At 45.0% G+C, this 24,698-nt stretch overlaps 2 protein-coding genes and 1 long non-coding RNA gene across 10 annotated transcripts in view; 1 reads left to right on the top strand and 2 right to left on the bottom strand.

Annotated features, from left to right (window-relative positions):
- The window catches only part of GATAD2A (GATA zinc finger domain containing 2A), a 68,247-nt gene extending 67,379 nt beyond the window's left edge, over positions 1-868 (bottom strand). For 2 of the 6 annotated variants that reach the window (XM_069790483.1, XM_069790485.1), the window contains exon 1: positions 756-865. The gene's annotated coding sequence lies outside the window, so the exon portion shown is untranslated. Of the gene's footprint in view, positions 1-755 lie in introns of all 6 variants that reach the window. The other 4 variants (XM_069790484.1, XM_069790479.1, XM_069790486.1 and 1 more) reach the window with 4 other exon arrangements.
- A 167-nt stretch (positions 869-1,035) lies between these two features.
- On the top strand, positions 1,036-10,723 carry LOC138686572 (uncharacterized). Of its 3 annotated transcripts, XR_011325923.1 has the most exons (4): positions 1,036-1,557; positions 3,522-3,672; positions 4,268-4,465; positions 9,155-10,723. It is a non-coding gene; the product is annotated as an uncharacterized lncRNA (long non-coding RNA). The 3 variants fall into 3 exon arrangements; XR_011325924.1 differs by lacking the exon at positions 3,522-3,672; XR_011325922.1 differs by lacking the exon at positions 1,036-1,557 and having other exon boundaries at positions 3,470-3,672.
- On the bottom strand, positions 4,553-24,656 carry MAU2 (MAU2 sister chromatid cohesion factor). Its single transcript, XM_069790478.1, has 19 exons — positions 24,191-24,656; positions 24,030-24,047; positions 23,700-23,765; positions 22,919-23,014; positions 21,163-21,257; positions 20,590-20,617; positions 19,388-19,543; positions 18,696-18,842; positions 18,135-18,225; positions 17,335-17,438; positions 16,227-16,304; positions 15,577-15,642; positions 15,206-15,289; positions 14,182-14,231; positions 13,858-13,935; positions 13,279-13,390; positions 12,583-12,673; positions 10,717-10,844; positions 4,553-9,223 (listed from the first exon to the last, which is right to left on the bottom strand). The coding sequence occupies exons 1-19, from the start codon at positions 24,617-24,619 to the stop codon at positions 9,149-9,151; spliced, it is 1,992 nt and encodes a 663-aa protein (XP_069646579.1). The 5' UTR covers positions 24,620-24,656; the 3' UTR covers positions 4,553-9,148.
- Positions 24,657-24,698: the final 42 nt, after the last annotated feature.

The raw sequence follows: 24,698 nt of genomic DNA, 5'->3' as shown, positions 1-24,698 counted from the left end.
GCAGCTGGCTACACCCAGCCCGGCCCGGTGGCCCCAAGTTCTTTCCCGGATGCCCCATCTTTAGCATCGGTAGTTCCCTCCCCTCCCCCACTTCCCCTCCCCCGCCTTCCCAAGTCTCTGGGACTAATAATCTGGCTTTGCTGACATGCTCTGGTAGCTGTGCCTATCGGGCAACTCCCAGGATGCACTCTTCGCTCCTCCCTGGCACCCCCTCAGCCTTGCCCACCCTCCGCTGGTACTTCCCCAACCCCCCCCCCCCTTTTTTTTTTAACACCCCCCCCTTTTTCCCTCCCCCTTCCCCCCCCCCCTCCCCGTCCCCGGTTGGTGAGCGCCCCTCCCAGGCCCGGTCTTCCTCAGGCCAATTCCCCAGCGTCCCTCCGGGCCTTCCCCTCCCCCGCCCTGCCCGGGCCCTACCGCCCCGTCCCCGCCGCCCGCGGGGGCGCCCGTACCCCCGGGGGGGGGGGCGGCCGTACCTCACAACCACCCCTCCCTCCTCCTCCTCCGCCGGTCCGCGACCCCCCCACCTGCGTAGCGACCCCCGTCCCCCCCCCCCCCCCCTCCTCCTCCTCCTCCTCGCCTTCTCCCCTCCCCCCCGCCCTCCTTCCTCGCCCCCTCACTCGCCCCTTCCCCTCAGCCCCGCTGCCCCCTTCCCCTCGCCCCTTCGGGGTGTGTCCCCCCCCTCTCCCTCCCCGAGCGTCCCGTTCCCCCCCCCCCGGTCCCCAGGGGCTACGGGGGGGTGTGGGGATCTCACTCACTCTCCTCAGCCCCCTCAGAGCCGCCTCCTCCTCCTCAGCGGGGCCCGGGCCGGACTGGGGCCGTGGGGGGAGGGGAGGCGGCTCCCTCAGGTGGCCACTGACAGGAGGAGGGAGGGAGGGAGGGAGGAGGGGGCTGCGCGCGCAGGGAGACCCGCCTCGCGCCGGGCTCCCTCCCTCCCTCTCTTTCCCCCCTCCCTCCTTCCCCTCCCCTCCCCTCCCCTCCCCGTGCCGCCCGGCGGCGCGGGACTCCCGGGGTGGCGCGCGCGCCACCAACCGTCACCTCCTCGGGACGCTTTTCCCGCCCACCCCGGTTGCTAGGCAGATTTGGACAAACTTGCGCCTCCGCGCGCCTCGCCCCGCCTCTTGCTCAGGCTTTTTTGGGGGGTGGGGTGGGGTGGGGTGTTTTTTCTTTTTTTTTTTTTTTTAAACGAGATACGGACGGCCGCGACGCCCAATGAAAACCTGGGGTTGCCTGCTCCGCTAGCCAATCGCCCTCCTTCGGCCCCGCCCCCGTACTAAGCGGTGAGGAAAAGAGGCGGGGCGGCCCCTTGATTGACGGGCAGCCTTAACCAGTAAGCGCCGCGCCGCGCTCGGTGGGTGGAGGAACGGAAGCCAATGCGCGGCCCGGCGCACGGGGAGGGGGCGTGGCCGGCGGCCGGGCCGGGCTGTGAGGCGCGGAGCTCAGCCGCCCCCCCGCCGCCTCCCCCAGCGACCCGGGCACCGCGGCGGGGCAGGGCTCGCCGCCCCCCCCCCCCCCGCCCCGCTCTCCCCCAAGCCCGGCACCGCGCCGAGGCCGACTGAGGTGATGCGCTGCCCGCGGGGAGGGGCCGGAGCCGCCGGCCGCGCTGAGAGGCCCCGTCGGCGGCCCTTATCCGCCCGCGCAGGCCGGCCTGGGGCCTCAGATAGGGGCCGGCGGCGGGGTCGTTCGCTCCGTGAGGCGGGGGGGGGTGGGGGGAGGCAGGCCGCGCCTCGGCGGGGGCTCCGCGGCCTCCACCGGGAAAGGGCTCTGGCGGTCCCCGAGCCGCTCTAGCATCGCGGACCCCGTCCCCGCGGGGCAGGAAAGCCCCCCCCGGGGGTCCGCGTAGGCCGCGGGAGGAGAGCGCGGTTGCGGTGACTCATCCCCGCTTCCTCCGGCGATCTGGGTCAGGGGTGCGGAGACGTTCTCCGGCCGTACCTCGGGGCGGGGAGGGGGGGGGGGCCGATACGATCGTTCCCGCAGGAGCTGGCGAAGGGGGTGTTAACCCTTTCGCTGCGGGACGGGCCCCGGGAGAGGTGGGGGGGGGTCCCTTGGCGTGTTGGGGGGTGTACGTGGTGCTTGGCATCACGGCAGGTGGGATTATCTAAATCCACCTGGTCAAGCCAACGCGTAGAAACGGGAACAAAGGAATTAATAAATTAACTTTCCCCATGAGACTCCCTGAGCAACTGCATTCATACAAAAAAACGTCTTCTGAGCTGCCAGCTTGCAACCTACCTTCGCTGTTTCTGACATGAGCCTCAGGACTTCTTATTCAGCATTTTTAGACACCTGCAAGTGAGCTTGTTCTTAGAAGGAAAAAAAAAATCTTGGGTGAAGTAAGTTTATAATCAAGGGCAAATAAAGTGACAGGAACCACACTTTATAATGCCAGCACCAATCTTTCATCAATCATTTTCTACACACAGCTTATTATAGCATTAGATGCAGCTTCCTATCAGGTTATTTAGGCGCTTGTTTCAAAAAAGTAAAAGTGAGATAATGCTCATTATTTTCATCCATAATTGTTAATAAGCATAAACAGGTATGCTTCCCCTTTTACTCAGGTAGGGAAGGCAGAAGGCACATAATCAAGGCTTTTGCAAGAAATGAGCAGTAGAACCAGAGCTAGCATCCAGGCCTCATCCCTCCCTCTCCAGCACTCCTGCTCCTGGGCTGTATTCAGCCTATGGTCAGGAAAGTTCAGCTTTTCAGATCTGTTTTCCACTCTAGATCAAAGATTCACCATTCCTGTTAACAACTTTGTGCTCAACATCCTTTAGGTAAGACTGAACACCATTTTTCTTGTTACAAAGTACCTTCCTCCACCCTTTTTTTGTACAAGACAGTTTTAGCTACAAATAACTAAGGGTTAATAGCACAGCTCACAACCAGTTGTTACTCTGGTTAATGACTTCTCCCAAAGCACTAAAAGCCACGGGCTTCACCTCAGGCCATTCAAAACCTCATGGCTAACTACTAAGGGCTCAATCCTTCTGAAGCGATGCTTTAATCCACATGGATGCATGCATCTCAACTTGCTTCACTTGCTGTGTCATCAGGAGAGTTTCAAAACACGTCTAGCACAAGATGCATTTTATGACTGAGAAGCTAGGTAAAGTTATTTCCAGAAATCTCTTCAATAACTTTTTCCTTGTCCTGGTTGGGCAGAATTTTACCGAGGTGATAGCAAGCTTTGCCATCTGCAAAGGCAGTATCCAGCAGTCAGTCCTAGCAAACACTGGAAGATCTGTTTTCTCCTTCATGTTTCAACCATGCTAAGGGGTTATGTGGAATAAGCTAAATAAGAACAAAAATACTTGACAAAAGAGAACGGTCAGTCGCTTGTTCTGCAGCAGGCTGGCATCTTAATTTTGCATTGTCAGCTCATGACAAGTCTCTACACAGTAAAATGCAAAGAGGATCTACTCTGGATGCACCTCCAGATCTGATCTGTTAGGCGAGTACCAAACTTTTGTACCTCTTGCTAATGTATTTTAGATGCATTTCACGTGGAGTTTTGCCACTAGGTACATCCTCTGCAAGGAGCTGGTTCACAGGAGATTCCAGAGTCGGCCCCAACAGTGGATGAACAAGGCAGAATGGAGAGGAGAAGGTGACGATAGCTCAGTTTATGCCAGATGCACTATTTTTCTGAGGAAGGAACTGCACATAACCAGGGTAAGGAGACTGGAGCGTCAGCATAGCTGAGTCTTCTTTTCAACAGAAAGGAAGCTGCCATTGGGGTTAAAATTTTCATATAGTGAGTAACTTGTTGGAACAGAACCTACTCGGCTTCTATGATGAAATTCAAGGGACTAGCTTAGCAGCTCAGATGACGTTTTGGAAAGGGACAGCATGCAGCAAGTTTTTAGCTTCTTCGAAGTTTTACTTGCAGACAAATAAATTCAGCAGTTTTCTTCCTTTTAAATTGAAGCTCAAAATGTAAAAATACCTGCCAGAACCATTGCAATTTTGGGATAAAATTCAAAAAAAGCAATCTTCCGTTAAACCAGATTCCATTTGTGAAAATCAAATGTAGTCAGCATCCTTCTCGACTGCACAACTGCAGTGAAAAATACTTCTGTCCTATACCAAATCAGAAGAATTCCAGGTATTTGACCAATCCACAGAAGTCTTGTTTTATCCCAGACACCTGCTGGGGTTCCAGCCATCTCCAGAGCAGGTTCAACAGCCACCCTCAGCCACCTCCAGCGTGCTAAGGCGAGCAGTCAGGTGGACATTTTCAAGCAGGAAATTCTGGTTCTCGTTCCAGGCAGGAGCCTTCAGCCCAACTGCAGGCAGAGCAGCGATCTATCCCTGCTCCCCACGTGCCCCCCGGCACCCCTCCGCAGGCAGCCGCAGTGCTCTGTTCATGCACCAACTAGCACGCACCGTCTGTGGCTCCCTGCCCTCCTGTCCCACAGCCAGGACAGGGCCTTAAACAACTTCTAACGCTGGGCTGGGCAATGGGGTAAGTCACTGTTGCCACATAAAATGCTTCCTCTGTAGCCAGGATCGCCTGCAGCTCAACTAAAGGAATTAGTATTCTACAAACTGCTAGAAGAAGTAAAATTAAACTTTATTTAAAAATTCTTCTAATATAGAAAACGAGAGGAAACAAAGGCAACAAAGGAATGCCCCCGGTTCCATCTCATTACATGAGTTACTGTATTTACAGCTTCAGGAAGGAGCACTGGCAGAAGGTACACATCCTGCTACTTATGGAGAACTACAAACACTTAACAATACATTGTACAAACCTGACATAACATTTAAAGGTTCACTGCGGGAAACAATTAAATACACTTGCTAAGACAGACAGTAGAAGAGCACAGACAGGTGTTATTTCATCCTGATTTCTCCAAGTGTTCTGTACAGCCTAAACTACCGACATGATTTCCTTCTCACTCACTCACCACCATTGTGGCAAGAACTGCCGTACATTACGGAAACGGGTTTATTCAGCATCATTTGGAGAGGTCAGTAATCTCAAAAATTAAATGGGACATTACTGAACTCCTCCTATCATAATTTTACTTGCTGGAGAATTTGGAAAAACTGAATAAAATTAAAGCAGTGAAGTAACACAGAATATGTTGTGCTGAACTCCATGTGTCCACAAGCAGCATAGCAACTTAAGGCCCTAACATTTTATCAATGTCAATTTTTGCTTGTGGTGTCACAGTGAGTGCACATATGGGATGACAGGGGATGAAGTTCATGATTTTTATTTCATTTTAAATTCCCCAGCCGCCAGATTGATCTAGATTTCCTGTGTGCATGGGCCTTTCTGATGTTCATACTGTAGGAAATGAAATACAACAGGCAAACACTTCTTCAGACTGCATTCTCTATACATATATAAGTTTTTACACTATCTACAAAACAGTGATTAGATGCTTCTGTGTAAGTTCTTGCTACTCATTTAAAAATACTAGAGAAAAAACTGTACAGTTCTCTAAATTACATCTTTAGAAGAATAATTTTTTTAGAAGTTCATAAAAGACTTCATGTTTGTTTCTATAGAGAATTAAATGATTGGACAAGAAAGATTAGAAATATGTTGTTCAAATCAAGTTAGACAGACCAAGCACTTAACAGAACATTATTTGTAAACTGTAAACTTCTAGTTTTCTGTTCAACTTTACATAGGCATTTGAAAATTAGGAAGAACTTCAGTTATGAGGTCCTTGTTTTAATCTCTGCTACATACAAAAGATACTGAAAAGCAAAAACTATTAAATAATTTAATATACAAGTGTAGTTAAAAAGCACTGTACATTGTAACAAATGTACATTGAATTTTAGAGATAGAAAATCACCAAGTTATTTTCAAATTTACATGATTTTTTTAAATTCTGTGATGGGAAGAGGACTCTGGAAATGGAGCAGAGTTCTGGACTCCACAGGGCTGTGGGTGAGTGCGGCCGAGTGCTGTTCTGCACAAAAGCAAAGCTCAGGTGAAGCTGGCTTGTCACAGACAGGGAAATCCCAGGTTGTTCCTCCTGACACTGCAAGTTCAGCTACCAGGTTTAGCAAATGGTTCCTATTAAAACCTGAGCTCACTTACATCACAGGCAAGCAGGCAGCCTTTCCCTCAAGTACTTCCCTCCCTCCCGAGAACAGACCGGCAAGGGATTTGAACTGCAAAGCAGCCTGGTTCGCACACAAGTACCGACAAACGAGAAGCCAGAAAATTGCCACTGCAAATTGCTCTCCCGCAACACAGTCTTCAGCTCTGCAGGTCCCCCAGCAGCAAGGTAAGGTCAGGAGATGCAGCTACCTGAGCAGGCACTGGGAGACATCTCGCTGCAAAATGCTTTTCTTAAACTCAGCCCAAACCACAGCTCTCTTAGAGTTGGGATTTTTTAATATTGCCTTATAGAAGCAGCACTTTTTTAGCCAACATTTAAAGCAATTTATTATAGTTGAGATGGGCATGTCATCAGTTAAATAACAGCCTCAGATGGGATAGCAAGAGACAAGGAAGAGAATGCTTGGGTTACCTGAATGGGACTCTAGCAGATTTTGAAGTATGTCTTTTTCAGTTACTAGTCACTCCTCAGCTGTGAAGAGCACTGTCAAGAAAACGGCCATTGTGCTTACGTGCTTAAAAACAGATAGAGAGTTCTTGCAACCCAGTGACTTGGGGAGGGAACAGCCAAAGAGAGATACTGCTTCCCATACACCCAAAAAAGGGAAAGACTGAAAAATAGTCTGTGGGATATCGATATTCCCAAGGTAGGATTTACCTGATCATTCCTGATCAAAATCTAAGCACATGACAGCTGTTGAGCTTTGGAAGTTGTTCCAACAGATGCCTGCAGCACAGCCAAGCTGTCTTAGACCAACAAGCGGAGCAAGCGTGAACCCATCTCCTCTTGCCATGAACCAGGGCCACACGGGCAGTGTGCGCCCACCGAGGTGCTGGCACGGAGACAGGCTCCTGCCCCTGGTGCTGCGAGCCTGGCGGCTTCCATAGGAATGCCACAGCAGGCCAGCTGTCAGCTCTGTGATTCAAAGCCTTCGAGGGGACAGGAGACCACGAGAGCCGGGTGGCAGACACAGAACAATCTCAATGAGCAAGCGATGCAGAACAGGGTCCATCTGCATGGATTGTCCCTGTATTTGGTACCTCCAGATACCCGGTACGCTAACTCACTAATTTCTTCCCTGTTTTTTGAGTTCTAAAGGAGACTTCAAACAGCACTGAATTTTTTTCTTGCAAATCCAGTAATAACACTCTCTCCCTATACCAATATTGAGACCATGTTTTCCCCGTTGGAGATTTAAGAAGGCCTAAAATATACATTGCTTCTGCAAGAGTAAATGTCTCAGAACAGGATCTAAATAGGCATCGCGTGTCCAGCAGGAGAAACATAAAATCCTATTTTGGTAATTAGACAAGCACTTGTCCCCTCAGTATCATTCAGCAGTGAAAATTGAGGGGTTTGACTTACAAAAAGCAGGTGTCTCTGTGAGCTGTTGCTAGACAGGGGACAAGACTTTTTGAGAAAGAATGACCATTGCAGGGGGTTGGATTAGATGATCTTCAAGGTCCCTTCCAACCCAAACCATTCTATGATTAAAGACAGATTTCACAGTATTCCTTCTACAATAAAAGTTCTAAAGGTTTGAGGGGGTCAAATATTTCACCTAAAATATTTTCCTCCTCCCTCAGAAAAAGAAGCAACCACAAAAAGCCCTACACAAGTAATTTTTCTGGCAGATTCCTTTTCCCTCCCCCTTTTAAGCTGGGAGATAAATATGCAGAGCTACTAAGAGAGAAAAACACTTTATTCAACCCCGTGAACCTCGCAAGCTTTACATGGCACTATGGCGGACTGGCATGGATCCTTGCTATAAAGCTGCTGATGCTTCACGGAATTAACAACTCTTATACTCTTTTCTGCAGAACAAACTTGGGCCTCGTCTGTCCTGTTTTGAGACAGCTGTAGAGGCACAGGCAAACGCAGTGAGAATTCACAGCTGAAGAGTTCAAAAAACTGAGATAGAACAGGAAAGCTAACAGAAAAGTTTGGAAACATTAAGTTTTTGCCAAAGGCAAGACTATAGTTTAGCTTTTATCACAAGCCTCTGGCTTATACTGGATCTGGGTTTTAACCACCTACTTCAACTCTGACTTCAATCACTTGTAAAAATCATTAAGGCACAGATGGCTGCCTTCCCTTGGTGAGGCTGCAGTAGAGAGGCAAAATACTATTTCCCAGTTGCTTGGCCAAAGCAGGGACTAGACAGGAGGACAAGAACTTTCCTCCTTCCGTACAAATCACGACAACGTAGCAGAGATGGAGAGAGCTGTGGTTCTGCCTTACCCTGTGCGGGGCTGGACATCAATGCAGGGAGAGAGAAGGAAGACCCTCATAGGGACAAAGTGGTGGCACATTGTCACACACTCAGGAATCCGGGAGGTGAAACCTGCTCCTCTGACAACAGCACCCGTCTGCTCCGCTCAGCCTGGAGGCCACCCCGAGGATGCTAACACACCCCCCGGCTGCAAACACCCTGCCCGTCAGAACTCGGATCTCACCGGTCTCATCCATACCTTCACCGCAAGGCTAAAAACAGCGCTGGCAATGACTTGCAGACAATGAGAAGGAAAAAAATATTACCTCAGAAGCTAAATTTAGAACTTGGGGCACCCTACAATCAATCATGATTTAATCCAATTATTCCCAGGAGCGGAAGGGTGCAGAAAACATTAAAACTAGCATGCGTCGTACTTCAGGGAAGGTTGAAGTATTTAGAATACAATTGGTATTCAAAGCTGCATGAGTCCTCTTCATTTTCTGTGAAAATTTTTAAAAAGTAGGTATCTAACAATTTAAGGAACAAGTGTCCTTTGGACTAAACCTTAATTCTCAGTAAGAGGAAAGCAGATTAAAACCAGTAGGTATATACACACTAGCTGTATATTCACACACATTATGTAAAAGCAGCTTAAAATGCCCTTCTCACTTTGCAAGTCTATGAAATGTACGTTGTCTTTATGCAATCTGTTTCCTACAAGGCCCTCACTAGAAGAGGAATTTGCTGCCTTTTCTTTGAAGAAAAGATTTTGCATGAATTTCTTCTCCTTTTTTGGCATTTTTTTTTTTCTTTTTAAACACACTGTCCTGATAGTTATGCTTTTTCACAGGAGACTGGCCAGGCTGGTGGTGGGTCCGTTCTGTGCCTGGAACTGTACAGGAGGTGGTCCATCTGTCCACTGAAAGATAACAAACAGCATGAAAATCCCACAGCCGCTGCCTGGGGAGGGGAGGAATGGCAGTGAGGCCAGAGGAAGGAGCTTGCCCTACAGAGGTTTACTACCTTGAGATAATTAAAGATTTCATCAGGAGAAGTTGCGTATCAGGTTTGACTTTGTTTTACATGTGTGGAGCTCCTGTCCCTTGAACAGTATTTCTTTCAAAGCCAGTCCACATGCCTGTCATTCCAAACCTAGCTGACTCCTGTGCTGAATCCAGGGTCAATGGCAATCAAGTGAAAGCATTTCCTGCTCTTACAGGTAAATGCCTGACCATCCAAACACTGTGACTAGCACAAATGAGGGACCTAACTTGAGATATGTTTGAGCCCATTATGCACTGCAACTATAGTGTTCCCAGAGCAAGTTAAGCCTCTGGTTCTCACTCATTTAATTACTAAAGTATTTTCCTCTAACATTAGTCAAAATCTTCTAAAACAAGCAGATTTAATATTTGCTTCCTAATCCTCTTCCTTCTCCAGATTTTTAATCCAGCATAGATTATGCAAAAGCCAGCAATGGCAAGCAAAGAAAAGGGAGGCGGGAGAGCTGGCTCACATCTCTGGTCCTGGCCCATGGACTGCGCTCCCGGATAGAGGCAGGCACCTGGCCGTGGGGGTTTCTCAACACAGGCTGCATCCCAAATGCTTTCATTCTCACAAGTCTCAGGATCCCTCTGTGAGCTAAGCCAACAAATAGCATCTTCCTATTGGCCTTCTCCCCCCACTCCTTTCTTCTCCCCAAAAGGGAATGCTGGGAAAAAGATGTCAAGTTCCTCACATCTCACATTCCCATTTGGACATTATTTCAGTCCAGAACAGTAAATTATCTTATGCCGTTGCTGAGTTGCAGCTTAGGAAACCATTCTGTGTTTTTAAAACAGTATTTAGAATGTTTCTGACAGGAAGGACATCAATATTTGAAGTCCAAAGAAAGTTGCTCCTTAAGGCAATGGCTATGCAGACATCAAGTGGTATATTAACTGGAAATTCAGATTTATAGATAAATCGGAAAAAAAAAACCCCTTAGGAACGCTGAAGTATCAGTAGAAACCATACTTTTAGCAGTATACAACACAGCATTCCCCAGAACAAGGCAGACTGGGTGACCTAAACATTAAAATTAAGCCTGAGAACATAGTAAGTTTCTTTCCAAAGTAATAGTTGTCACCAAAATGAAGTGGCTACTGGCTACAAAAGCCATTTAAAAAAAAATTTCTGGTGTACCAAGAAAACACTTCTAAGAAACAAAGACCGTACCCACCAAATAACCCTTATAAAAATTAACTAATTGACTCACATTTCCTTTTCCTGTTATCAATCCAGTTTAAGTACTAGGAAGTAGACTGAATTTTGGCAGAAGTGTGCTCAGCAGAAGAAAGGAATAGTAAAGGAAAGCAAAGCACATTGTTTTGCCTCAGAAACAGTTGTAACTGCAAGATGAAGATTGCTTACCGTGATTAGATTGTGTTCTGGAAGACTGCATGCTTCAATGTGGTCCTGCAGGAGCTGCTGCGAGAAGTTTTGATGCATCTGTGCTGCCTCGTGCGCATCCATGGCATTTCCACAGGCTTTGTTCAGGTCTGAAATACAAGAGCATCGTGTGCTCACCAAGAAACATTCTTTGTACTTGCTTTCAACTGACCATCTCTCTTATCTGAAAAGACTGTTCCCTGTATTTGATGAATCCAATAATTGATTTAATAGCCAATATGCCAAAGTCATAGCACTGCTGAATGAAAACCCCTTAAGAGAAGCAGGGGCATATGGGGAACCCAAAGCCTTCCCTTTTCCAATAGCAATGGCAGTGCACATTGCAAGATTTGGTGTTATTTTAGTTTCCAACTACTCAATATTACAGTAGCTCTAAAAGGAGGAAGCAAACTTCTCATGCCAATAAAAGCCCCTGTACAGTTTGCATTTTGTCTTTTTAGTTTCCAGCACCATCTAGCGGGAGCAGGAAAGACTCATGGGTTTCTCACTGCATCTCCAGGATTCAGCAACACAGGTTTCAGAAGTCAATCAACATTTTTATTTTTTGGTGAATCCTTGCTTTTGGGGGACTACAGAAGCCTCCTGCTTTGTGTACACCGGAAGCAGATCCTAGCATCTTGTTTTCTGTGAGGTTTACTCACAGGTATTAGCTCAGTCAGATTTAAGACTTGTAACCTACTAAGAATTACACAATTTCAGCTATAAATTACAAGCAGCACAGTGTGGCAGGGGCTGAGGCACTGCACCTCCTATCAATGAACATGTGGTTATGTTTTGTTATTCTTCATCAAGCACCTTTTCTTCAAGAGTAGGTCATTAGCTCTACAGAGGAAGCTCTTAGGAAAAATCAAAGCAGAACGGAAACTGCCTCTTGCTGTTCCCAGGCTAGTGGATATGACCGGAGGCAACAGCAGCTGAACATGGGGTGGTGGTGTTTCATCTACAGTGGATTCATCATTGTACTATCAGCATGTTTTGTATGTGAACTACCACTTGGAAATGAATAAGAAAAGTATTTCAATTGCCCGGAAGCAGTTTTGTAGAAAAGGCAACAGTAAAGCAGAAAATAAGCCTGGCCCACAGTGCTCAATGCAGAACACCATGCTTATAGTAAACATGACAATTTAATATAAATTGAAGCTGTGGGGTAAGTTCTTGGAAAAAGGGTAGAGTTACTGCTTTATTTTCTAGTGAGAGCAAATCAATTGCAGCATTAATGTTGACGGTCTGCCAAGAAGCTAGTCAATATTTGAACAAAGCATCCCGGGGCCTGTGTAAGTCAGATTAAACAATATTTATGTATGAAGTGATATAATAGTCTCTTATATTTATTAAAGCCCGTACACAGAAGCAAAGCCTAAGTGAAACTTAATCAAATGTTTACTACAATTGGAACCGCAGGCAAAGAAAAGCAGAGCAGCAGCAGAATAGATGCTACAGGGGGGTGAAGTGGAGCCCTCTCCAAAGGGTCACCAGTTCAGCTGTTTATATCATAAACTGTCATCCAGCAACAGCAGGAGAAACCCAACTGCTGCCTCGCACCCGTCACAGGTAGATACTGGAGCTTTACAGGGCCTTCTCACCCCAGGCATCTTACAGCCCACCCCAGAAAAACAACTGGAACATCCAACAGCAGTGCCAGAGCTGCAGATGAGTAACTGGCAGAACCACCTCGTACTTCCAGCGGTATTTTGTAAACCCAGGCAGTCTTTCATTTAGTCTGTCGGCGAGGGCTGGCATTGGCATACATCCCCATACTCAGTCCCCAGCTAGTAGCAATGGGCTCTCTGCCGCTTTTTTTAAGTACAAGACCTGTTCCTAACTTACCTCTCAACAGAGCTGAGGACCACAGCTGCACAGACATATCTGGTATCTTGCTTGCAAGCTGCATGGCTGGTACTACCATATTATTACTTTCCTGGTGAAGAGCAGATATCAAAATAAAATGGGTATTTATTTTTTTCCCCCTTGCGAATACACATTACATAGGGATGTTAAATTTGTGACACAAAATTTGTCTACTTTAATTGCTGCCATGTTCTAGCTAACAAGTCAAAGTACTTAATGGGACAATAACCCAAACACATCGTATCTAAAACTGTCTGGAATTTTGCTCTGTCCTAGGAATTACGGCATCTATGTTGTGCAAAATAATAGAAATATTCCACACATTCTGGCATATGGTGAGAATCAAGGAGCTCGTACCCACAATTCCTTCCAAAACAATCCAGTTGAATGATGTTATTTGTCCTTTATTCAGCTCCTTCTTTCAAGTGATTTCAGGCATTGTAGGAACACACACTTTTATAACAGACTTCAAACACTACTACTTTGTTGAAGTGTTATTAAACATGCAAATTACAGCTACAGAATTATGTAAGTCAATAAGCTGCCAACTTTTAGTGGGACACCAATAAACAAGCATTCTTAAAATAAGATTAATTTCACAAAGTGTCCTGATTTTCTTTGGCAAATGACAAGTCAAACATTTACACGGTAACACTAGAGACAGTGAAGGCTTACCCTGTGATTCCCTAACACATAGAATATATGACCCAGGAGTACGAGAGAACATGCTGTTAATCGATTCAAGTCTTCTGCGTTTGACATTTTCAGTGTCTCTCGCAAAAATCGCCTACCAAAACAGAGCAAAAATAAAGTGTTTTAAAAAACTCTACTTTCCCTACAGTATGTAAGAAGCATCATTAAGAACTGAATTAATCCACATGGCAAATATTAGCACTTGGGAATAAATGTGTGCTGCAGGTGACCTTAAACAAAGCACTTAATTCCCAAACCTCACTTTTCATTTAGCAAAAATGACTATAATACAGGTCCTCCTTTGAAAAGCTTTTGTTTCAGATGTGCCACTGCCGAACACCGCACAAGTATTATTATTAGCATTCAGAACTAAAGAGATCTAAACCGAACAGCTTCCTGGTATTTTCCCCCTAAGTAATAAACAGAAGGTTGACTAAATCCACAGGGAGAAGAGCTAGCAGATTTGAAAGCAAGCCCTCAGGGTTTTAATTTTTCTCTTAAAAAGCTTGATTTAGTTTCTCCTTTTTTCCCCACCTTCCAAGTGCACCGATTTATACTCACTTTGCCTCATTGTATCTTCCTTGAAAGAAGGAGAACAGACCTCGGATGTAGAAAGCCGCTGCTCGAAGACAGTGAGAGCTATAGACAAAGCAACGCATTGAAATCTAGGCATTGTGCAGTGATTACATGCATTACAGACAGATTTCTAGGAATTTGCCCAATAATCAAATCTCCAAACAAAACATTATATTTAACCCGTGGTCAGAACTTCTGCCTTGAAAAGAAGTTGATTATTTTGTTTTCTTTTAAAAAAAGCCTGCTACAAATCCACTATTACCACCACCAATGCAACATCAGCATGTAGATAGTTTCTGGAATTCTCACCTCACAGGAAAATTATGGTCTGGATTTATCCTTTCCAATAAGCTGTAAAGCTACAAAGTGGGAGGGGAAAAGAAAGATAATCAGCGTTTCTCGCATATACAGGCTTAAATACTGACAGCAAGTGCGCATCAAATCAAAATGGCGCAAGTCACCACAAACACACTCAAGTTTACTTGTACTGGTTAGGTCATAGCACAAACATTCCAATATTAGGAGTTTTCATGCCCATTTTGATCCCAAAATCAAGTTTCATACAAAATAGGCTCAGATTTTATAGAACTTCCTATACAACATCAATATTTCCTCAGAGAACTTTTAGCTGTCATTATCTGAGCTGTTCAAGACCCAAATTAATACTATATCAAATACACTATTTAATTGAAACCAGAAATCAACTAAGCAAAAAAAAGATCAACTTTTTAAATTGTTTTTGCTCTCTAAGCTTTTTAACAAAGTACTCTGTGCTTGGTGAAAAAAGTTCATTTACAGCCTCTACACAAGGAATCTGCAAGCACATCTCTGAAAAGTTACTACTGAGGGATCAGACACATCACTGAAAGAGTGCACACAGCTAAATTTTCATATTAATACGGCTCCAGGGACACCTCTGAAGCAAAATCAACACACACATGCACATACCTATTTCTGGATGTTTAGTTAAACCTTGCTAGGTTTTATGTAATCTAATAAAACCCCTAAGCAGATGGAAACTGAAGTGAACAAGTTGAATGAGTCAAGATGATATAGTTAATCACACACTTCACATTGGTAAGCTTGCACTCCCAGTGCTGTAAAAATTCTGTGTACGATCCAGAATACTCTGCTTCAGTGGTTTGCAGCTCGGCCAGCTGATGCCACTGGTTCTTTACTGTTAATTGACACTACCCTGATGAAGGAGTTGCCTGGCTGCCAGACAAGGTACCACTTTGCAAAAATGCTCAGAAAAAAGAATAATCCAAGCACAGTAGCAGTCTTCTCTCCAATAAATTTCTGAATTTAGAATGACAGTCAGAAACCAGCTTACCTCTTGATGCCGGTTGCCTTCCCTGATGTACACACTGGCTAAGTTTGTCACAATAAATGCCCACAGTTCTTGATGTGTAGTGAGCTAAAATAAACACAATACCAACAGCACAGTCAAATACTTCAGCATCTAACCCAGAATTTGCTCACCCCATATAAATCACAGATTTGGTGCCTGATATTTTGCTATTAAATCTTCCTGACCTGAACTGTGATCAGCATAGAAAAAAAAAAAAGAACAAACGCAACTAATATAGATGATCTCCAGCTTTCCCTTCCAACCTCAACTGTTCAGTGACCCACACAACAATTGCAACAAGCCCATTTCCACACTGAACATCCACAGTAAACAGTTTGGGAAGAAAATCTTACCCTCAGTGCTGTAGTAAATTGTGCTTCTGCATTGTCCATGCAATTAACAGAAATGCAGTAGAGCCCCTGTAGAAGACATGATATTTCTAAGGTAATGCATAATACAGGAAGCCAAGAATGCAAAGAAGAAAGGCACGCACAAAACCACAGAAATCTTAGGATATTGACAGGAAAGAAGGTAACCAACAAGTCTTAGTTTTGCTTGGTTCTGGGAAAAATAAGCAATTTCTCCACAAAGTCCTTCAAAATAGTATGCTCCTGTAAAAAATGCCCCATTTATCTAAGAAAACCCTCCTGATTTCTTATAATACTCAAACAGCAACGCTACATAAATTCTTCCCCTCACACAGTTCCCGCAACATACCCTCTCAAATGTGTACAGGATAATTCTTGTGCATTTGCCTTGCATACTAACTACCATGCTACACATCACTTATTTTAAAAAGGGATTTAAGCCTTTGACAGCCTTAAATAACACTGGGTGCAAGTCCCCACAGCAGGACTGGCAGTCAGTAACACAGACCCCATTACTCCACAGGAAATCTTGCTGTCTGCCTCACTACCTTCTCGTTAGTTCCTGGTGATGACTATGAGTCTCAGGTAAGGTCTTCCAAAGAGTCAAAAGCTTACCACTAATCATAGACACTTACTAATAGAGTGTGCAGCTGGGCAGCATGATTAGAAAACAGTCTGGGAGACTGCTGGCAGAGCTGACAGACTTGTGAAATCTGTTAGGAAAAAAAAAGTTAACTTTAATATACTTTTTCTCCATTTCACTTTATGCTCTAAACCCATCTACTTGCATCATACATGTCATGCAGTACATTCACAGCGATTGGTTCAAGAATCCCAAGTCATGCTCCTAGGTAAAAGCGGAGGCTAGACTTGCCTCAAGGTACACACGCTGCTCCATACACACTCGTCCCACACAGACACACACTCAAAGTGGTTTTGAATTATTTGCTTTGCAGCAGCTCCACCATATGGTGGCACCACCTGCAAACCAAGTCACAGATCTCTTCTGACACGCTCAGAATTTGAGTTGGCACGCAACAGAAAAACTGGAATCAAAATCTTCCACGGGGTATGTGCTTGTGATGAGTTTTATGAGCCAGAACCAATGACTATTCTTTTAGCAGGCTAAATTTCCCCCCACCCCCTGAGTACATCCATGAGAAGGCTGACAGCAGAGGTTGAGATGATACAACAGTAAGTCCTATAAATAAGGGATGGGTGAAAAGGATTTAAAAATGACTGTGAGAATGGAAAAAAAGCACAGTTCTTTCTTGCATTAAGTAACACTGTCCCTCTCCTCCTTCCCCTCAAACTGTGCAAGAGAAGGAAAGGACAGAAAGGCAGGGAACCTTAAAAACTGAGAAAAACTTGGACAAGACAGGAACACCTAAGAGGAAGAGTTAAGAGACACTCTCAGTCATGAATCTGAAGGAAAAGACACCAGAATCAGGCTGCAATGTACAATCAGGAAGGTGTCAGTTGTAGACACCGATCAATTATTGTTGACTCCATGAGCAACTCCAAAGTGTTCTTAAATAAAATATTTAAGAGGAGGCTAACTCCACGGCTTCAGAGTTGCAGTATCCTGAGCATCATTAGGCCTGACTATATCTGTTAGTAGTTTAGCACTGCTGGAGCCCCCATCTGAGCCCAACTATCTTGCTCAAAATTGAAATTCCCGTGTTTTAAAAGCTATCACTGCATACATTCACAACCAGGGAAATGATGATACCCCATTTTTACCTCCTGCAAAGCCGTGGCTTTGTGTCCCGTGACAAGCCGACACATGATAATGTGTTCCAACAAAATAACTTGGAATGATGACAAGATAGGACTGCAGTCCAACACTGAAAAGGGACAAAAGTAATTCAGTACGTGAAGTTAAGACAAAATTAACATCCTAACCGCACAGCTCCCACACACACCTAGCTAGCTTCCTCAGTTGCAGGTGGTTCAGCAAGACTTCAATACAAAGACTCCTTTGTGGAAATCTAGAGAGATGTCTTTGGCTGGACCACCTGGTGTCAGAAGAGTCATCATACTGCCCAGCTCCTCTTCCATATGCCACAGGAAGGATGGCACAGGTTAAAAAAAAAAAACCAACAAAACAACCAACAAACAAACAAAAAACCCCAAACCCACCAAAACCATGATGCCTGAACTGTCAGGAGCGGGAGTCTGAGCACCACTTAAGGAAAAACTCCTTGGGAACACACGCTCATTTTAGAGAATCAAAAGCTTGGATAACCAAATACATGGACAATCAGAAAGGCAGCATGAAAATACATGTATTTACAGCCCCATTTACCGAGTTAGAATAAACCCCCCCAAAACAAGATTTCTGTACTAAAAGTAACTATCTAGTGTTAAAACAGAGCAAAGTTCTTAGACACAGCAGAAACAGACTGACAGCAGGCTGTCCCAGTGAGCTAAATAAGGTTGCTGTGGTTTTGTTTTATTTGTTTTTTTTTTTTTTTTAATTTAAATTAGCAACAAGTAATGGAATCTTGCAGCATCAGCTAACTGATAATCCTTATCCTTACTTTTTAGCTTCTCTAGTTGCATGAGCGCTTTGTCTGTGTACTTCTGAGCCTTCTCCAGGTACCCTGCTTGCATGGAATGCATCACTGTCACCTGCCGGAAAACACAGGAAAGATTACAGAAAACTACCTTTGCAAAGAGGAAAGGTCTAGGAGTTCACACAACTCCTCTGCTACCAGCTTTTTAAAATAAATTTTGACATCATTCAGGAGTATAATCGTATTCGAGAAGTGGGGCAATTAGTTTCAGGAATTTGAAGTCAAGACTGTTGCTCTGTTGGTAAAAATAAGCCAACATAGCTCTACGTCATATGAGTTAATCTGATTCTATTTGGCTTGGATATTAATAAAGTTACATTCCAGTTTCCAGACTTCTTGCACAGTCTCTTCAAACACTGACATCACTGAAAGCAATAGTCTCACAGATGCTGTGGCAGAATTAAACTGCCAGTGTAACGTAAAGCAGCATATGGTCTGCAGAATCTATTGCTGCTGGCTCCAAGCAATTTTTAACCAATTCCTCATTAATTAGCAATATACATTAAGTAAAAAAGAGCTTCTCACCAAGTAGACAAGCACACACATGTGTTCCTTGGGCAGCCAGTGAAAGAGATCAGCAGGGTTGCTGGGCAGAATTTCATCATCATGCAGCGTGGATATGGTCTGGATGCACTGCTGAAGCTGTTTCAGGCATGGCTTCACACTTTTCACCTGCAAAAGATGATTCACATCAGACATAGCTGCTGCAGCCCAGATGCTTAAACATTTACTTAGTTGGGAAAACTTGCCAGGCAATAATAATAATCCCTACATTCAGGAAATAAGTTCATGCATAAATCACAACACTAGCATGACAGAACAGTGACTACTTCAGGCCCGCTCCAGGATTAACAACAATCACCCCTTCATATTTGCATATACGACCAACAGATGCTCAAAATTTTTTTCAAAATTATACACAAAGCCCGTTATCTCCACCAACATAATATGGAAGCAAGAGTGGCCACCATGGTTATAAGCGTATCACAGTTAACCTTTCCTTGGGGAAGAAGAAATGAATTAATTTCTTCACTCCTCATCTCATTTGTGATTAAAATCTATAGAAGTTAAGTTTCATTAACAAAAAGCATGGCGCGGCAAAACAAACAAACAATAATCCCCCAAAATCACCTCAGTGTAACAATTAGCTACTTTTGAGGCTGTACTTTTTCCCCAGTTCTCACACAGCAACTATAAGAAGCACAACTCACACTTACCTGCCCAGCGTCCAGGTAATGCGTGACCTGCAGGACTAAGAAGAATACACGTAACGACTCTTTCTGGATGGGGTTTCCTTGCCAGTTTTCAACTATCTGCCCGCAAAGAGTAAGGAGAGGGTGCACCTCCTGCAGCTTTCGTTCCATTAGAAGGAGCTATAATTTAGGAAAAAAAAAAAAAAATTATTTTTGTGCTAACCAGTTTAAACGCTCCAAGAGCTTCAGTAGAACCCCAGGTACATTGATTTATTTAAAACAAAAACAGATTCAAAGACATCTTATTGCAAGAGCACCAGCCTTTTCACATGACCAGATTTTTCATCCCTAATTACAAGGGCTCCAGTGACAATCTGCAGCTATCCTTTCAGAAAATTATTTGTCATAATAAATAAAGGAGAAAAAAGCCAAACCTATTCACAAGAATTTCACCAGAATTCCGCAGATTTAAGGCTTATCCCAGATATATTTTTATATTGTGCTTGCTCACATGAACAAAACAAAATACATAAAGCAAATAAGCATGCACGATACCTTAAAACAAACGGCCTATGTTCAGGCAGGTTACATTCTATTGCTCTGTAACTTGCATTACACTAGCATCCTGGTTTCAGCTGGGATAGAGTTACTTTTCCTTCTAGTAGCCGGTATAGTGTTACATTTTGGATTCAGTATGAGAATAATGTAGATAACACACCGATGTTTTCAGTTGTTGCTAAGTAGCGTTTATATTAAGTCAAGGATTTGTCAGCTTCTCATGCCCAGCCAGCAAGAACCTGGGAGGGGACACAGCCAGGACAGCTGACCCAAATTGGGCAAAGGGATATTCCATACCATGTGATGTCACGCCCAGTATATAAACTGGGGGGAGTTGGCTGGGACAGGGGAATCACTGCTCAGGAGCTAACTGGGCATCGGCCAGTGAATGGTGACCAATTGCATTGTGCACCACTTGTTTTGTATATTCCAATTATTTTATTATTATTATTGTCATTATTATCATTATTATTTTCCTCCTTTCCATTCTATTAAACTGTTCTTATCTCAACCCACAAGTTTTACTTTTTTTTTCCCGATTCTCTCCCCCATTTCACTGGGTGGGGGGGAGTGAGTGAGCAGCTGCACAGTGCTTAGTTGCTGGCTGGGGTTAAACCACAACTAGTTAAACAAGTAAATAGTTTATTTTAAAAGTACATCCAACTTACCATCCCCTTGCTTAGCAGAAACAGTGCTCTGAAATGAAACAAAATGATGTCATGCTCAGAAAAAAGTTACCCAAACCACAACTATATACATAAATCCTGAGGGGGGGGGGGGGGGGGAATCTGCTGTTCTCCCCCTCAAAGACAATAGACAAGAGAGTATTAAGGAACCTGCCACAGAAAGCACATTTAAAAGCTGGATGGAACAGTTCAATCATAGCCCCAGGAATCAAAATCCCAGCCTCTCACGTTTGTAGCCAAGCTTTGGACAGTTCCAGTTACAATAGCTTCTAAGGCCAAACCAGGCTACTGCGAAAACTTTTGCTGAATAAGACAATAAACAAAGTTCAGTTTGAAAAAAGACTCTGCAGAGGTTAGTGGACATTATTGGTTTTAACAGAAAAAGGAAAGAACTGGAGAAACTCTCAGATCTAAGAGAATACTCAGAAATACTGGTTTGCCTTTAAAACCCATGTAGCAATCACATTTCCATATAAAACCAGAATATCTCTAAATAAAAAGTAGACGAAATCAAAATATTTTCTGTGAGAAGGGAAAAAAGTCCAGGGAACTCACCTGGTATACTCTGATCCTACCACCCGAGCATATTCTGCTCCAACTCCGAGAAGGTCACATGCAGATACTAAGTCTTTTTCAAGCGTATGTAGTTGCTGAAATGAAAAAAGGCCACAAGAGTTTGGCATTTTCTTTGTGAAACTCATTTGCAGTTTTTAAAAATGTAATTACTCCTGTGCTTTACACGTGACAAGGGCTAAACTGGTACTTGTTAAATTTATCATCTGATTTTAGACACATTTTCCAGGAACACCTGGCATTCTCCAAAAAAAAAAAAGTCTGTAACATTTCAAAGAAAATGTCTCAGCCCAGTTTCATACCACGCAAAGCTGTTATAACTCATTAAGATCACGTGCAGATCAGATCCAATATAACCGTGGACTGTTACATTGGAGTAACTGGAATAACAGTTTGTTTTCCAGCAAGAAGAGCAGAGAAAGTCTGCAAGGTATGTTTCAGGTGACAGGGAGAAGATTATGCAGCTGCCAGAGCACCTCTCACTCCCTCCTGCCTGCCAACTTTTGTACTTTCTCCAAACTCAGGTAGAAAGCCACACAGTTGTAGCAGAACAGGCACCAAAGCAATGAGAGACACAGGCCTCTGTGGTCAAGCAAAAGCCAGAAAGGAAATACCACACAGAAGAGAAATCAGGGAAGAATGTCAAGCTTCGAGGGAAGGATCCTATTCAGAGGAAGGCACTGAGAAAAACACTTAAGCTTCTTCTGAGTACTCAGGCATTAACTCATTGCAAAGTAAACATTTGTCCTTTAATCGATAGGAAAGCAAGTCTCTCCACAGTTCACTGTTCCGAAACTACACAAAGGAGCTTGGCAATTCCTTTTCAACAAAGTTGGTCTGCTTGTTTAAGCTCATCAGGAAGGGGGAAAAGACAAGTACAGGTGACTATTAAGACAGTCTTCAAATATAAAATTGCTTCCTAACTAGCTTTCTGCTGCAGAGTACCTGTAAAGAGCAATTAACCCCCTCAACTCTCAGGTTAAACACCTCAAGCCTCTTTAGGAGCAAAGAAGAGGCATAACCTGGAAAAATAGGGGGTCATTCAGCAATAATCTGCTCTTCCCACTGATCACTTAACTTTCTGGATATGTTCCCTGGCCTAATGCACTGGATCACTGAGGAAAATCAGCACTTTTAAGAGTAGTTACACAGCTGAAGTAAAGACTGTAACAAATGCTAAACACTTCAGATTCCAACATGCACCACTTTATTCCTAGAAGCGAAGACAGTCTGACCTGTGCAGCTGAAGCCACACTTACAAGCATATTACAGAACAGGAAGAGTAACATTGCTTGGAGGCCTTTGCACCACCTGCTTTTCCCATCCCAGTTCTGCTCTGTGTGCTAATTAGGTTGAAAATAATCAAACGAACACTTCACATTGGCAAACTCCAATTCTAGCAGGCTTTAAGAAAACATTTGCCCTTCCTGCAAGCCATAAGGTGGATTTTATTTTGCTCCACCTCTAAAGTTGTGTGTTACTAGTGCCCACGGGATGATCCTTGCTGCTTTCTTCCCCATCTGCCTTCAGCAGGTGAAAAGTGGGCCTTGACCCAATCCACAGTCCACCAATATATCATTACTTTATAGCATGAACTTTTCTTTTGTCTCTCCATTAACAGCAATAACGGGTTGGGAAGGCATCCAAACTCTTTTTAAGAAGGATACAGCTGTTTTCTAACCATTTTTACCAATCACAGTGCTACAGTATAACATGGTTATCAATATAAATCACTTACTGCAAGTTGAAAAAGCAATCTACAGTGCCAGTACGGAGTCTGCTGTGAAATCTGAATGGCTTTGCGTAACAGAGGTTTTGCTGTATCCACTGAATTCTGAAACAGAAACATGCACAACATAAAAAACCAGGCTACTGGGAACTTCATCACTAACAATAACAACTTTTAAACTAGTTGTATTCTGTGTTGATCCCCCATTAAAGTCTCACAGGTCAGGAACCTTAAAACATGAAAAGCAACAAAACCAAGTATTTAACACACAGGCCCACACATCTACACTTGACTAAAACTCTGTTCAAGAGTATTTATTAGCTATTTAACTTCTTTGGCCGCTATTCTAATGTGCGCTTTTTGCCTGCACTTGAGAGAAAAAGCAAACATTTTCTTTAGAGAAAGTAAAGACTAGTTAGGGCTCTTCCGGAGAAAAAGAATAAAAATAGACTAGGAACACAACAAAAGCCTGAGGAAAACCATCCACTTCCCTCCCTCCCCCCAAATTAGCTTGTCTTTGTCCAAATGAGGGCTAAAGAAATAGTTTGGCCAAGTAAACTTCCTTTGCTGTGGAAGACCTGCATTGCAATTCCATCAGGAACTTTCACGATAAGAAAGGCCAAGAGTCTTTCAGGCTTACACCTTAGTACTCTACATTTACATTGCAGCGGACCTCTAAAAATTTCATAAATCCTATTACTAATGGCGATAACTACTCCAAGACCAAAGACACTCAAATTAAATGCAGCAGGACAACCGACAACACCTGAAATAGTCTCAGTGTACTCACCTCCTGACAATACAGTTCAGACAGAAGGCTGGCTGCCTCAAACTTAACATCTTCAAACTGGGGAATCTAGCAGCATCAGAGTTAAGTAAATATTAAACACTGTCTGGAAAACAGCAACAGCCCAATGACCAAAAACCCTTAACAGAACATAGATGTTAGGAAAGCGTCTCCCAACCACAGAATTAGATTAAAAACACCAGCTAAATCCCCATCCCCAGGGCCAGGCTCTCTCTCCGCAGAGGTGTTTTGTTATCAAAGCCCCCCACTGCAGGAGCAAGGTGGTCGGGCAGCGATGCTCCTTGCCCAAACGGACAGCCAGGAAAAGGATACTTGCTGGGATATCAACCACTGCAAGAGAAGACAGGGGGTTAGTCTGCAACCACCACAGGCCAGCCCCACTGACAGGGCCCCCCAGCAACCCTCCCCTCCTCCTCCGCACACACACACATCCCCCCACTCCTCCTCCACACATACACCCCCCCAGGGCTCACCGCCTTCTCCAGGTGCCCGCGGGCCTGGTCGCCGTTGCGGGTGTGGTGGTAGAGGACGGAGCCGAGCTGAAGGTGGGTGCGGGCCTCCATGCGGGCCGGGGGCTTGCGGGGCAGCACGGCCTGCAGGCAGTGCACGCAGAGCCGCACCTTGGGCGGGCTCGACGTACGGAAGTGTTCGGCCAGGCCCAGCAACGCCAGGTACCACGACTCCCCACCGGCCGCGCCGCCGCCCGACCCCGACCCCGCTGCGGGCCCAGCACCTCCGCCGCCACCTCCTCCTCCGCCGGCCCCCCCGCCGCCTCCGCCGCCCGCCTCCCCGGAACCCGCCGCGCCGCCCGCCGCCGGCTGCGGCTGCTGCTGAGGCGGCGGTTGTTGCTGAGGGGCCGCGCCGGCCGCCGAGCCCGACGCGCCCGCCGCCACCGCCGCCATCTCAGGGCCGCCGCGACAACACGGGCGGGAGGGGAGGGGCGGGGGCGAGGAGCGGCGCGCAGGGGTCGACGGGATATGG

The sequence above is a fragment of the Haliaeetus albicilla genome, chromosome 8 (assembly GCF_947461875.1).
Source record: "Haliaeetus albicilla chromosome 8, bHalAlb1.1, whole genome shotgun sequence".
In the NCBI taxonomy this organism is placed as follows: Eukaryota; Metazoa; Chordata; class Aves; order Accipitriformes; family Accipitridae; genus Haliaeetus; species Haliaeetus albicilla.
This window is presented reverse-complemented; position numbering and strand designations above follow the sequence as displayed.

Bases quoted from the DNA above. Each gene is read 5' to 3' on its own strand.
- MAU2 (XM_069790478.1), bottom strand. From the start codon at position 24,619: ATGGCGGCGGTGGCGGCGGGCGCGTCGGGCTCGGCGGCCGGCGCGGCC. The intron at 14,232-15,205 runs GTAAGCTGGTTT...CCCACTTTGTAG, and splicing joins AAGGCAACCGGCATCAAGAG to CTTTACAGCTTATTGGAAAG. The intron at 9,224-10,716 runs GTAAGCAATCTT...GTTATCTTTCAG, and splicing joins CAGAACACAATCTAATCACG to TGGACAGATGGACCACCTCC.